The sequence below is a fragment of the Pyrus communis genome, chromosome 13, assembly GCF_963583255.1.
Source record: "Pyrus communis chromosome 13, drPyrComm1.1, whole genome shotgun sequence".
Classification (NCBI taxonomy): Eukaryota; Viridiplantae; Streptophyta; class Magnoliopsida; order Rosales; family Rosaceae; genus Pyrus; species Pyrus communis.
In genome coordinates, this window is record NC_084815.1 from 620,001 (window position 1) to 634,587 (window position 14,587).

At 37.8% G+C, this 14,587-nt stretch overlaps 2 protein-coding genes and 1 pseudogene across 3 annotated transcripts in view; 1 reads left to right on the plus strand and 2 right to left on the minus strand.

Annotated features, from left to right (window-relative positions):
• The window catches only part of LOC137713946 (protein EMSY-LIKE 1-like), a 9,697-nt gene extending 7,305 nt beyond the window's left edge, over window positions 1–2,392 (plus strand). The window contains exons 7-9 of the mRNA XM_068453307.1: window positions 1,816–1,884; window positions 2,002–2,059; window positions 2,140–2,392. Of these exons, the coding sequence (XP_068309408.1) occupies window positions 1,816–1,884; window positions 2,002–2,059; window positions 2,140–2,255 (243 nt within the window). The 3' untranslated portion in view covers window positions 2,256–2,392. The remainder of the gene's footprint in view (window positions 1–1,815; window positions 1,885–2,001; window positions 2,060–2,139) is intronic.
• A 4,156-nt stretch (window positions 2,393–6,548) lies between these two features.
• LOC137713176 (cation/calcium exchanger 2-like) lies at window positions 6,549–8,783 on the minus strand. 2 transcript variants are annotated; one of them, XM_068452443.1, is made up of 2 exons: window positions 8,586–8,783; window positions 6,552–8,111 (listed from the first exon to the last, which is right to left on the minus strand). In XM_068452443.1, the coding sequence occupies exons 1-2, from the start codon at window positions 8,621–8,623 to the stop codon at window positions 6,794–6,796; spliced, it is 1,356 nt and encodes a 451-aa protein (XP_068308544.1). In that variant the 5' UTR covers window positions 8,624–8,783; the 3' UTR covers window positions 6,552–6,793. The 2 variants fall into 2 exon arrangements, with proteins under 2 accessions (XP_068308543.1, XP_068308544.1); XM_068452442.1 differs by lacking the exon at window positions 8,586–8,783 and having other exon boundaries at window positions 6,549–8,578.
• Window positions 8,784–13,546: 4,763 nt separating this feature from the next.
• On the minus strand, window positions 13,547–14,587 carry LOC137713285 (putative dynamin-related protein 4A; annotated as a pseudogene).

Below are 14,587 nucleotides of genomic sequence, written 5' to 3' on the forward strand. Positions count from 1 at the left end.
TCACTATTCTCCTTCGAACTGGAAGTAGCAGTATCACTTTCAACAGGCTCTTTCTTGATCCAACAATCTTTCGCCATGTGGCCCATCTTCCCGCAGTTGTAACAATTGCCACTAAACTTTTTACTATTACCGCGATTCTTCCAAGCTTCCCCAGAACGAGAGCCTCCATTTCCTTGGTGACTTTGCACCTTTTCTCCATCCTTTTTAGATCCACTACCAGTGTACCGCTTGAAGGTGCCTTTGCTTTTGTTGGTGTAGAGCTCTTCCTCTTCACTCTTCAGTGAGACTCCTCCCATTTGCTTGGCCATAGCTTCTTGACCTGCAAGCAAATTTTCAAACTCAACAAGCGATGGTTGTGTCGGCCATCCTTGTATAGCGGCAATGAACCCTCGATATTCGGGTCTTAAACCATGGATAATTATTCTCTTCATCCTGGTTTCCCCAATAGGAGCTGTTGGATCTAATTCTGAAATTTTGCGGCATATCGACTTCACCTTGTGAAAGTACCGGGCAATCGTCATGTCGCGTTGTACCATCGATAGCAGCTCATTCTCGAGAAGTTGCAATTTTGTATCGTTCCTCTTCAAAAAGAGTAACAAAAGTGTCCCATGCTTCCTTTGGCGTTTTAGCATCCCGAATGTGCTCCAACATTTCTTCTTCTATTGTGGTCTTTAAGGCAAACATTGATTTGCCTGCTTTAATTTTCCACTTCCGCAAGACGTCGTTAGCATCTTCCGCTGCCGGTTGTGTAACTTCACTACCACCGACAACCTCCCACAAGTCTTGACCTTGAAGGTAAGACTCTATACACGTTGCCCACGTGTTATAGTTTTGGTTGTTGAGCTTCTTGATTCCTCCAACAACTTGAAGATCACCCATCGTATCGGCAAGACTTTGACTACACCAAACAAGCTTGAGTGACTACCGTGCAGAGTAATACACTACTCTCGACACAAAGAAGCTCCCTCTCAAGGTTTGTGATAACCCCAGCAATAATCTCAAGAAATCTTTTCTGATGTGGAAGATCAGTCAAAACTGCAACCACAGAGCATACTCGGAATTTCAAGAGACTTTACAACCAATGCTCTACCAAGAACGATCCCTGACCGACTTGGCTCTGATACCAATTGTTGAATAAGAAGAGTATCCAAGATAACTCTAATGATCCCAAGAAGAAGAAAAATAGAGCACACTCTTAAAGAAAGCTCACAAAACAAACTAATTAGCAAAGCTTTTCTTATTTAGCTCTAGGCTTTGTTTTTCCTTGGATGATTACAATGCTTGGGGACTTGGGTATTTATAGCAAACCAAATGAAAGCTACACCACACACTTAATTAAACTAAGATTATTTGCTACCACACAAAACCCATTAATTGCACCTAATTTTTTCCACTCAACCATACCTAACATTGATTCTACCTATCATTGATTCTCAACAAAAACTTCTCCCCACTTGTATTATGACACTTGGTGTACCAAACCGTGTTCCCGGTACACCTAGAAATCTGTGGAGACTTTTCAGCATATCTGTACACTGAAAAATCTCTCATACCAAGTGTCGTTATATCAGCATGTCTGTTGCTAAAAGTTTCCATGGAAATGAGGCGTGCCTGTCATGTCGTCAGTTGTTCATTTAAAGGGATCTTAGCCACAGAAATTCTGTGGAGATGCGTTTATAATGCAGCATTCTTCTACAACGGTATTTACACAGGTTTCTTGGTTTGGTGGTCCAGATTATCGGAATGCCTTATTATATACCATGAAGCAGCTGCTTGTCGTGAGTTTGCTTACGCTGCTTGTTTTGCTTGTGGCAGGCTTATAAGCTGCTTAGTCAAGAAAGAGTAGTCCCACTTCATATAGAAAAGGCAAAGCTAATCCTTCGAGTAAGTTTCCGGCCTCATCCTGCAGTTTGTATTCAATTACATGGTGATTAAGAACTCAACTATTCTTGTTAAACTCTATTGAAAACAATTTTATGAATAATATTTAATTTGGTTTAGGAGCATGAAAGAGCTATCCTCGATGCACTTGATAAACTGCCTGATGTGTCAGAGATGGGTTAGGACTTCTCTCTTTAATGCTCTCTGCTTTCTCCTTGACTTCTGGAATGTAGTACTAACAAGTGTTTCCGTTTGTAGCCGATTCTCCCAAGCAAATGCAGCACAAGTATCCTCATGAGGGGCTTCCAGGAATGGGACATGAAATGTTGATACGCAATGACTTGTATGGACAGGCTGGTAGGCTGGCATACTGAGACTTCTGTTCAAAGTTCAAGCTCTCTTTCAGAGTTAGGATTCCCTTCATTGACATGCAAGCTGATAGTTAATTTGACCTAGTAATTTTGAAGATTTGAAATCATGTAAATACAACATTGTCGCAACATACCTTCGATCATATAGGCTGTCAAGAACGTAGCGCGCAGAAATGGTGCTTTGTGCTATTTTGCGTAGTCCTAACAGGTAACCAATATGAACTGAACACTTAAGACTTTGATGTTATTAATTAATCAATAGTGGTATCTTCGTGCATTATCTCAGTTTGTCGTCAAAACTCACTCAGTTTTGGGTGTCTAGTTCCAATACAGCAACCTGTGCATCAACAAAAAAAATATGTGAACATATATCGGCAAAATACCACAGAGCTTCAATGTTGTGTGGAAACTAGAAGCAACCTTGTTGCGGGCCAAATTTCGAGTTCATTAACTGTACTCAACCATCACGCCATATATCATTTGAAAGCCCTTCCATTCTAGTTTCCAGATCTTCAATGGATTCCTCAATCCGCTATTTCTACAAAACGATATCTTCATTTGGCTAGAACATGTCGTTGATGTCAATAATTAAGGTTGTGTATGTTCTAACAAACGGAAGTAGAAGAAACAATTGCTTCAGATTTTTTGGGTGACAGCATCCTAAATTTTGATGTTCCTCCAAGGTATGATCGTTGTTAGTGGGTCCTGTGAGATTTGAAGTGGTAAAGGTCATCCGAACGACAGAGAAAAATGCAAAGGAAGCTCAAGGTAGAGTGTTTTTTCAAGAAGAGTAGTTTGATGCACGCAGAGAGATTTTTCAGTGCGGAGAACACACTTTGTGCACCAATTGTAATAATACAAGTGGTTGGAAATTTGGAATAAATTTTTCAATAAACTGTCCTATGAAACTTGGTGTACTGGGCCTTGTTCTTGACACACTGAATTAAAATGAGAAGGAATTGACGCAACATGAGCGTAGAGGGTTACAAGTGTATGCCCTCGAAGAACCAAGTTTGTTGGAACCCAATAAGAGTTTGAGAGAAAAAGATTATTTAATTAATTCAGAATTGATGAATTACATTGGGAGCAAAACAACTCAAAAAGCCTATGACCATAGTTGGGGAAGCTCAGGCGTCTTAGGAAATTAAATGACATGAATTCGAATAGAAATTGAAAAGTTTGAAATTTATTACAAACTTTATCTTGCGATTTTGGAAGCCTAAATCATTGTTTTTGAACTTAAACATGACAGGCTCATGGTCCATGAGTCTTATTCTACTCACGATTCTCTTCAAGAACAACATATTAGTGGACATCAAAATAATTTATTGCTCCCTTATATGTCGCCATATTGATTGAATTCAATAATTCTTAACTTTATTCTTTTTTTCTAAAATATGAAACATTTTATTTTATTTTATCCTTTTTTTGTTGTTGAAATTGACCCATATTTTATCCAGAATCAAAGTAAGGAGCCGGAGACTTGGAGTAAGAAGAACATCATCAACAAAATGGAGATCAAACATTTGAGCTTATGCAGTAGTTTACAATAATTGATGTTCAAAAAGGGTGAACTCCTTGTCGCCTTGCTGAGCATTGTCATATCGTTATTTGCTATATCAGTTTTCTATGATCTAGTCAAGGTCTGCAAGAAAGAAGATACTTTCCTTCGTTTTCTCAGAAGATGATATATGTCCCCATGTATTTTGGACTACACTGCATAGAAATTGGACAACAATTCAATGCCGTTGTGACCATTCAGATTTCAGCATGGCTTTAAGAATGCTCTGCGCCAAGTTGTGACGCCCTTTGAATCGACTGCAACTGGCCTCATGAAATGTATCCTCTTTCCTAATCAACATCAATCACGATGATGCAAGACATTATAATATACAAGAGAGTGACTCTTTTTGCCTAATGCACTTTTATATAGTCATTACGTATTTCGAGAGTGATGTATCTGGACATACGAAATTAACATTTACTAATACATGTGAGTTTTACATGCAAATATAGAGCCAATACTATTAAAATTGTGCTAATATATATGTTAATTTTGTGTATCTAAATAGCATTATATTATCTTAGTTCTTTTTCTAAATAGAGAAAGATTAAGCGAGATTAGCTCTTCACAATAGTCACGTGCGAGGCACCTATCCTCTCCCGAAGAAATGAGGACCATTACACCTAGAAACCCCACCTGCCCATCATCCACCTAATTTATTGATAATGATGAAGGTAAATGGAAAAGATAGAAGCAGGGGGACCATGCCAAGACCCGCAAAGACAAATCGATCAACAAGAACAAAACGAAATATCACGAGCATGGGTAGAGACAAAACAATCTAGAACCATAGACCTCTAGTAATAAATATAACTATCTGCCTCAAATGAAGCTAAAGCATATGCAATCATTTCCTTCTCTATATAAATATGTGTACACATAAATCACATTTGATGAAGTCGTCAGAAACAATTCTTTCAATCCACCATAAGAAATCAAGGGATTCCATTAGGAGCCTTAAAAATATAACGAATAAGGCAAACAATTGCGTTACTTGTAAACTTTACTAAGAAAAGCAATCGCTTACACGTGCATGCATACAGTTTCTGACCGTTTGACGGTTAGATGTCATTCCACACAAATCAACAGGGGAATCGCCCATGCGAAAACGATAGCACATATCTTATTCGTATTTCTCTATCGAAGTTTTGACGTACCCTAATTAGTTAGTAAGTAATGTTTTTTTATTTTTTTCTGCAACGTGAACCTTTGATTTGGTTGGATTCAGATCTGTGTCCTCTAGCCATTAATTACATTTATCCAATTAATTATGATGTGTCACCTTTACTTTGTCAATAGTATAATAAAAATAAAATTATGATCACTCACAATTTTAATTCAACGATGAAAGATAAAAAAAGTACAAGAATCATGATTTGGCTCGAAGCCCGGGATTGAGTAATAATTTATACAGAGGCTGCAAAGTCATAGGACCACTTGACAAATTCCAAGTTGATATGGGGGCCGGTCTTTGATCGATCAATCATCCTCCTGCCTAACGCAATTATTAGTTTTAAAAGTTTAGCAGCATGGTGTGACTACTTACGAACATGTCGACGGGCATATTGACGAGGCAATCAGAGAATTGAAAAATGAAACTGAAGAGCAACACAAGTTAACGAGGTTCGGTAAATTGACCTACGTTCTTGGATTGCACAGTCTGTTAATCAGCATGCAAACTATAATGAGATTAGGGCAAAAAATTAGGTCGCTCCACTTTTTATAACCAATCAAAATCCGTCGAACTTCGGAAAATGTTTCAAATTCAAATCAGGTCACCCTCTCATTTTCATGTAATGAAATTAGACTAATACAAGTGACGGTCCATGTAGGGTGGCATGGCCAGTGATAATGCCGAAAAATGAGAGGGTTGACAATAGAAGGAGGATGGGCAGCGGTAGCCTCTCTTTTAGTTTGAAGAAATAAATTTTGAGTTTTTTCACTTTATTGCCTATAAGTTTACCGAGTTTCGCATTTATTTACTATTTCAATATTTTTTTGTGCATTACATTCTTGCAAGCAAACTTTTGTTCCAAATCAACTTACATTTTTCTCAAAATAAGAGAAGTATTTTCTACACAATTCTTCATCGTTTAGCATACCAGCTTATTTATGTTTTTTTTCCCTTGCTTTATTTGATCCAAAAACCATAAACAAACAAGAGTGGATAAATTAAAAAATGTGCGTGAAAATCATCTTCCATAAACAAAAACTAAGCAAACTTGAGCATAGAAACAAGGGGATATAGCAATCGGACACTTAAACCTTCGAAGGTTGGTGCCTCTCCTCTAGGTAAAGTGTTCGATCCTTATCCTCCTTGGATTTTTATTCAATTTCTGCTTACTTAGTACTTGTTCTCGCGATGAAAATGGAAGTTTATTTTGGCACCAAATCCTACAATTTCTATATGTGGTGATTTGTGGTACAGGGTGTGGTTAGACCTTGGCTTTTTGGTGGCCTAGAGAGAGGAGACGACGGAGAGAGAAGGAAAGGGAAAGAGAGTGAAGATGAGGGAAGGGAAGAGTGTTATTCAATGGTGAAATGATGTCACGGCAAAAACTACAATTTGATTTTTCTTATAAGTGCGTCACAATAAAATTCCGAACAGATAATGGTTGTGATAGCTTGACGTGCAACGATTGACGATAGCACAACTTATTCGTCTTCTTGTTAAAAGAGTATTTTTACAACTCAAACCTGCAATCGCCGAATCTCTTGCAAAGACATGCCTTTTCCCAAGCCACATAATTTCCATATACAAGAGAAACTAGATGCCAGGATATTAACAGTTTACTCAAACAAACAATTCAATGTACACATTTCTTTTCACTAATTAAAGGCTTGTCAACTACACTTACCACCTCAAATCAAGCTAAACAAAAGCTGCAATTAACTTAGTGTCTCAACCACACAAAACAAAGCTTGTAAACAACTATATTTACATTAACTAGTTAAAAGTTTACAGGATTAACTCATACTACCAAAGTGTTTGAATCAACCTCAAAGACATGGAACCGATGTACGCAACCAAAAGCCCACCTCCCAACACCCCATCAAGCCTCATACCTCTCCTCGGTAGAACCACGAGTGCCCAAAGCAAGCCGCCAACCAAGAAACCAACGGTCTCCAAGAGGTATGCATCACTCTGGATCAAAACAGGTGACGGAAATTTAGACCAAGCTGAGCCAACAAGCGATAACCCTAATCCAAACAGAGTGTTGAAGATAGGGCCAGCATAACATGCTGAAAATGCAATCTGAGCTCCTTCTGCTCCACCATTCAAAGCCATTGTCAAATTTGTAATCAAGTCCCCAAGTGAGTTGCCCCAAGCAAGGACTGTCAGCCCTAATATTGAAGGACTCACACCTGATATGTACCCTATTGAAACTAACAACCCTACCAATTCTTGAGCTGTAAGGTAACTCCAAGTAACACTCATTACAAACCCTGCGGCAAGCCAAGGAAATAAGCACTTTTTTGGTGGGCTTGACTTCTCAGTTATCAAAAAAGCAACAATCCCAAAAGTGATTCCAAAAATCAAACCGATAATATAGATGGCAAGCTTTGTCTTGAAGCTAAAATTTCCAAATTGATGGTTCCAAAGTGTTGACAAAAGCACTGGTGCTAGTGTCACTGAAGCAACTACATATGGCTTACACCATCTTTCTTCACAAACAACAGGAATAGTCAATCTCCTAGGCAGATAAAGCGGCAGCTCAAGTATGAAAATCAGCGTGCGAAAAAAAACCGATGATCTAAGATTAGAGCAGCATTTCTTGACTTCTACTACTTCAGAACTGCCTTGTGCAGCTCCTTCCTCTGCAGCACTGAGATCTTCCTCTTCAATGCTGCTAAGAATTGGCACAGTCAAGTCACTCTCATTACTCGAATTACAGCTCAATTCTTCGCTTTTCTTCCGATGCTTGTGTGAGACGTAAACCACAATCACATAAGCAATATAGAGCGAAGAGAAAGCCATTGCAGCCCACACATCTATTTCCTTGTGAATCAAGATAACACCCAAACATACAATGACCAAAAGGTAGAAGCAAATATCTCTCACAAAGTCCGCTTTGTGAACTCGAATGCGCCTTTTGCGCATTGAAATGCTTAAGATTCCAACCACAGCACACGACACAAAGGAAGCACCGCCCAAAACTGTATTAAGACCAATTTCGCCCGTCCCGCCACCCATAAACGAAACAAGACTGGAAAACACATCAGGGGCTCCATTGCCAAGAGAAAGCAGGGTTACCCCAGCAATTGTAGGGGACAATTTTAACAACCTAGATAAACTATCAAGTGAAGAACAAAAGTACTCAGAAGCTGTGTTCCCCAACACATAGAACAAAACCAGAAGCCAAAGAAACATACAGCAATAACCCAATTGAGGAAAAGTTCCAAAATTGCAGTAGAAAATGTTAAGATAGTTTATATAGCCTTGGGAGACACATGGGTTGTTGGATTTAAGGTAAAAGCACTTTGCTTTGTAGTCATCTAAACTAAGAAAACCCTTGCAATCTAGTGAACCAGAAAATCTGGAAACCCCAGAAGTGCTTATCTCAGAAGTGCTTAGAACCAGAAAATCTGGAGCATAGGAATGTACGACCAAGAAAGCGCATCCCACTAACAGAAACGAGATGTTCAAGAAAATGATGTAATTTTTGTACTTTGGTAAGAAAACTAAGGTACCCATTAGAGAAATTCAATCTAATCTAAATTTTTTTTTTTAAATAAAAAGTAAAGAAATTGATTGAAATTGAATTTACCTTAATGATTGTGCTCCAGAGCAATTGGAGAAGAACATGAAAATCCAAAAAATTAGGGTAGAAATTGAGGAAAATATATAAAAATAAAAGGGTAGAAATTGAAATGGATGGAGGGTTTTTGAGTTTGGTAAAGCTTAAGGAATTAAGGTTGCTGCTTTTCTTGTGGAGAGAAGTGGAAAAGACACAGCATTTGAAGCTTCCCTTCTGAGTTTCCACATTGTAGGAATACTGTCACTTTATCCAATGTACGGCCATAGATCATGATGCTGCGAGTTGAGAACACGTGTCGAATGATAATGTCGTTGGGGCCCACAACCGTCCAACCAAAAAAAAGTTCCCACGGCATTCAAGCGGTAAAAACTACACGTATGAATTTGATGGACGTCGGCTATCACAATGAGTTTAGCATCTGATCTGTGAGAGCGAAGAGAAGAGAACCCACGGTACAAAGACTTTGCGTCACATTCAGGGGTAAGGATTGCCTGCCCTTTTATTTTCGGTGTCATTCTATTTTATGGGGTCTCGGTTAAGTCGCATCAATATTTTATATTTTTTTTGTTATAGAGATAATAAGACAAAAATAAATAGTAATATAAAATGTTGACATGGTTTAACCGTGATCACACAAACAAAAGGATACGGGAGGACACCAGAAGTGGAAGGGGAGACAATCTTTGTCCCACACTCAGAGCTTCAACATCTATCTGTCCCTCCTTGCCAATGGGCTTTACATTTTTCTTACTTTCTTCATTATTTGTTTGTAGGTCACCTTGTTTGAGATATTTTTGGGTTCATTAGTTATTCGATCCTCTTAAAAAGTGATTCTCTTGCATCATCAGTTTATCATGCAACAATCATGAATTTATTGAGTAGATAACAACAACAAAACCTCATTTCAATAAGTGTGAGGTCGGCTATATAAATTTAAAGTGTCACAAAACTCAGTTTTACGCCAATTTTATTAGATGGATGATACAATTTTTTCAATACATGACCAACTTTACAAATATTTTTGAAAAGTAATTTTCACACACATTCTTTTAGCTTATTTTATTTTATTTTTTGGACAATTGTGTGAGAAACTAAAAAGAGTAAAAAAAAAAAAAAAAAAAAAATTGTGATGATACTGAGACTAAATTTTAATTACATAAAAAAGTCCCTCCGCCTCATACAAGGAGGACGACGTGACATGATTGCCTTTATTCAATCCACATTCTCCCCCACTTGACCATTTCATCAACAATGTTGTCTAAATGCTTTGTTTCCTTCTTCAATTTGATGCAAGGCCCAAACAAGAAACAAAGCAACACTAGACTAAAACAACTGCCGTACAATAGCAAGATAAAAAGGGATACAAAGGAGAACATATACATATATATATATATATATATATGTATACAGATTGCTTAAGGGGAGGGATCCTCATTTTTTCAAAAAAATGAGGAGCCTTCTCCTGACCATTGGATGAAATGGGTGATTGAGATTAAATAGTTGATATACAGAGCTGATATAATCTTTCTTTTTCCCTTTTCTTTTCTGGTTCCCGCCTCTTTCTTGCGACGCATACGCACATCATCTCCCACGAGCAAAGCTTCGCACTAGCCAATTCACAGGCCAACGCAAATAACCTTTGAGATTTTAGGTATGTGTCTCCTCCTCATTCATTATTTTAGATGATTAATTTGAAATTTGGGTTGAACAATTGGGGTTTTTTTCTGATTCGGGATGTCCAAATTTCTATATGCAGACAAACAGGGAAACAAATCCAAAGTGTGACTCGCTTAGCTTATAAGGTTGAAAACAAGCAGCAGCAGGTATGCAAAACCTTTGAGATTTCAGGTATGGGTCTCCTCCTCATTTACTATTTTAGGTGATTAATTTGGAATTTGGGTTGAACAATTGGGGTTTATATTTTTCAAATTCTAAACACAAAAACCTATTGCGTTCTGATTCGTGATGATTATGGTTTCAAATTGGTCCATAAATTTGGTGGTTTTCTTTCGGGTTTTAGGGTAAAGACCTTTTGAGTTCTAATTCAAATTGGTTGCAGATTTGAATGGATTGAATTAATATAGTATGAACTCGGGACCTTATAACCTTTTGAGTTTTGATTTTGCAGGGAAAGCCCCCGATTGGTAAGGATTTGCTATTGAGGCTGCCATTTTCATTACTAATTAAATTGTTTGTCATTTGCTTTTACTTAAAAAATGACTCTGTATATGCCATATATTGCCAATGATGCCATTTGCATTGTAGGTTAGTTATCCATTTTTGAAAATCCTGTGCAGAGTAGTTGATAATGGTGATGAACTATTTATATGTGTTTGACTGTAGTGTGCACACGTGATGGCCATGGTTATTGACAAGTGAGTGGTCTTAATTGTGAAACCTTAATTGTGAAAACCTTTTTAAGTATGCAGGGTTGGATATTGACAAGTGAGTGATTCTTTTCTTCCATTCTTTGCTGGCCTTTGTTTAGTTAGTACTACGGTGGAAATAACGAGGTTGTCTTGTTATCTTTTCAGTCTTCAAAACTTGGAGTGCTGTCTGTTTGTCCTTTTTCCATATTTCTCGTGAGTGATCTCTTGGCCATTTTTCATCTTATGTAAATTAGTTTTAAGACCTTCTCCTTATATGCAAATTGACGTAGAACTATCATCTCTTTAGTTACATGCTTGCAGAAGGTCTTGGTCTGTTTGGTATTGTGTCAATATTGTTCACATGAATGGTAAGTGGAAGAACTGTACATTTTTTCTTTTTAATATATTCTACGGTAAAGCTGTGCCATGGACAAACTGGTGTTTTGTTGTAGGTCATGAAGCATTATACGTATTCAAATTTATCAGAAAACTCTCAAAGATTTGTTTCTTCCTTTTTCCATTTGATATCATCACTAGCGGAGATGTTTGTGTAAGTGAGCTTTTCATTGTCTTTATCACATATCAATTATTTAAGCTGTTATTTACACATGACACACCACGCTTGTTTTGAAATGAAAACCTTAATTTTCAGGTTTATATACATGGGCTTTGATATTGCCATTGAACAACATAGCTGATCACATGTAGGGTTCATTTTTTTCTCAATTGTATCCTTTGAATTAGTAGTCTAATGTGAAAAGTTCTTATACTGTAGCAACTGAAACTTCCTCTTTTTCCTTAACTTGGTGTGTGATTGCATCATATATTTATTGTAGTTGCAAGGTATGCTTTCTGTATGTTTGTTGTGATGAGACTTTGGTCACAATCTTACTTTATTAGTCTTTCAATTTCTAGACATTTGTTATTTCATTTTCCTTGTCCGTTTTGTACAAATCGCTGTATTTTGATATGAAAATCTTAATCAGTTTGCCGAATGATTTTGTGTAGGGCATCTAATGTTTTTTCTTGTGCATATTTGGTCAATTTGGTTCGATCTGCACACAGACAGATACATTTAAAACACTAGAAAGCACTTTGGTATAATGGTAAGGGTTTCACTATTTTCAGTCTCAATATAGTATGGAAGGTGATGATTTAATGTGGAGGAACTGTGCGTAGATGATATTTTTATTAGCTACACAAGTGAAATGTACAGTGTTTGTGTCGAGTCTTGAGATGGAAATTTAAAGGAACCGATGTTGCAGAGGAGATGAAAAGAAACAGATGCTGCAGAGGATCTATGGCACTGCATGGGAGAGTGAAGATCAATTGAAGGCATTTATCCATTTCAAATAGGAAGCTAAACGTCAAGATCACAGGAGCCTTGGTCAAGTTCTTGACCTATTTTCATATCTTGGTTTACAAAAGGAAGCCTCACTCATATCATGGATTTCCTATTCGAGTTGCTGAGTTGATGAGCAGCAACCAACAAGCAAAGTATGAAAAGGAAGTTGCAAAACTCAAGCTTTAGCAAATTAGCAGCAAGCAGGAATATGAAAAAGAAGTTGCGGATGTCTTCCATGTTGACTCCAAAGTTATTTATCAGCATTTTGTAAATTGTTATTGTTTTTCACTGTGTATGAGAAGCATTGTAAAAGAATTGGATTGATATTCATGAAATAAAAAAAGGCATTTGATGTCTTCCATGTTGTCTCCAAAGTTGGTATGCTATTCTTCTTTATCATTGAACTATAAATTTCTAAATAAAGTCATACAAAATACGTGAATTCCTTCAAGTTCATGGCCAATTCCTCCAAATTCATAGAATAAACTTATACAAAATAGAGGATACTCATTAACACCATATAAATTAGGAACAAAAAAAATAAGATCAGCTTCCTATGGACAATGAGTGCTCCTCATCCTGCAAGTTCATGGCCAATTCCTCCAAATTCATAGAATAAAACTTATGCAAAACAGAGGAACCTCATTAACACCATGCAAATTAGGAACAAAAAATGAGATCAGCTTCCTATGGACAATGAGTATTGCTCATCTAGCAATTAACCAAAATAGAAATCATAAAAATGCTGATTAACAATAATAATGCTATTATACATCAAACACAACAAACGCATTTCAACTATTGATATATTAATTGCACGATATACATAGAAAAACACGCGGAATATGTATTCTTACCGATTGTGGAGTTCCGGACAATTTCTTTTGTCATGATTAACTCCATATTGCCCACACCCATGATAAAGGTTACCATTAACCCTCTTCTTGCATTTTCCTTTCTCTTTTCCCTTTTTAAGTATTTTTCCAGATCCTTCAGGTTCAAGAAAACCAACATCATCTACTATCGATTTTCTTTTTGCACGACATTCCATATCTCCTTTGGTTGTAGGAGGTTCCACATTTTCATTGGTACCACCAACCAATGGCCTAATCTTCTTATTCACAGCATCCATTGCCTCACAAAAGAGTTTACTTGCCTCATCATTTAGAATGACTTTATCAATCAAATGCAAATATTGTTGGAATAATTTACCACGCCTTTCAAGTACGGATTTGTCGACAGAGTGACTTTATCAATCACCATGAGTGATAATGCTGTGCATAGTCTTGGCCACCACCTCCTTCGCATCCCTCAGTTTTTTTATGAATTTGGACCAGCTTCTGTGCTAAAACTGGAATACCGACAATGGACTTGTCAATCTTCGAAAGCAGGGGATGGGTTTGAAGTAGTTCATGAGCCATCGCCCCTGCCTCTTCGTAAGTTTCGTCACCGATCCTATTCCTTACACAGACATAACCAAGACCAATGTTTACATCATCTCCAGTGATCTTTTCAAGTAGTCCTTCCGGTGCCTTGTCCACTTTCGTAACCACAGCGAGAGTCCTCTCACCAGTTTTATCTACACTTTGTGACATCCGGATTGACTCACACGTCGTAAAATCCACTGTAGCAGACAATGCATTCAAAATAATACTTTCTTCCGGCTTAATATACTCCATGGCCACATCTTTGATCTGATCATAAATATTTTCAGGTTGGCCATGGACCGGAACCCTTGTGATTCCCGGAAGATCAACCATAGTCAGATCCGGAACCCCATTCTTCTTCACCAACAAGGTAAGTGGCGTGTTCGAAATTCTCTTACCTTCCCCCGCAATAGAATTAGTAGCTTTCACAATATCTTTGGCGATATTGTCTTCATCAGTACGATCAAATCTGCCATTGTACTCCAAGGAAAGTTCAGGCTGAGGATTCGAGTGGTGTTCCAGCCTCATAATAAGAGGCACTCTCGTGCAGATGCCTTGGCCCCGAGGGAGGCTGATGCCAGCCAAGGATTCGAGCACGCTAGACTTCCCCGATGACTGGTCTCCGACCATCACAATCGTTAGCAGCTGAATGCCTTCATCCATCAACATCAAGCTGCGTAACTTGTCTACCGCATCCAGAAGAGGGCGGATCTTGTCATTTTAGGACGACACAATGGGTGCGCATTTGAGAGGTACTGCGTCTAGTCCTGCCTGAACGACAAGCCTCCTCAAGACAACCTTCCAATAGGCAATCATTCTCATTTTAAGTTCATAGGCTTCAACTAACAGATGCGGGTACATCCTCAGAAC

Coding starts and splice junctions, on each gene's coding strand:
- LOC137713176 (XM_068452442.1), bottom strand. CDS start 8,512: ATGGGTACCTTAGTTTTCTTACCAAAGTACAAAAATTACATCATTTTC.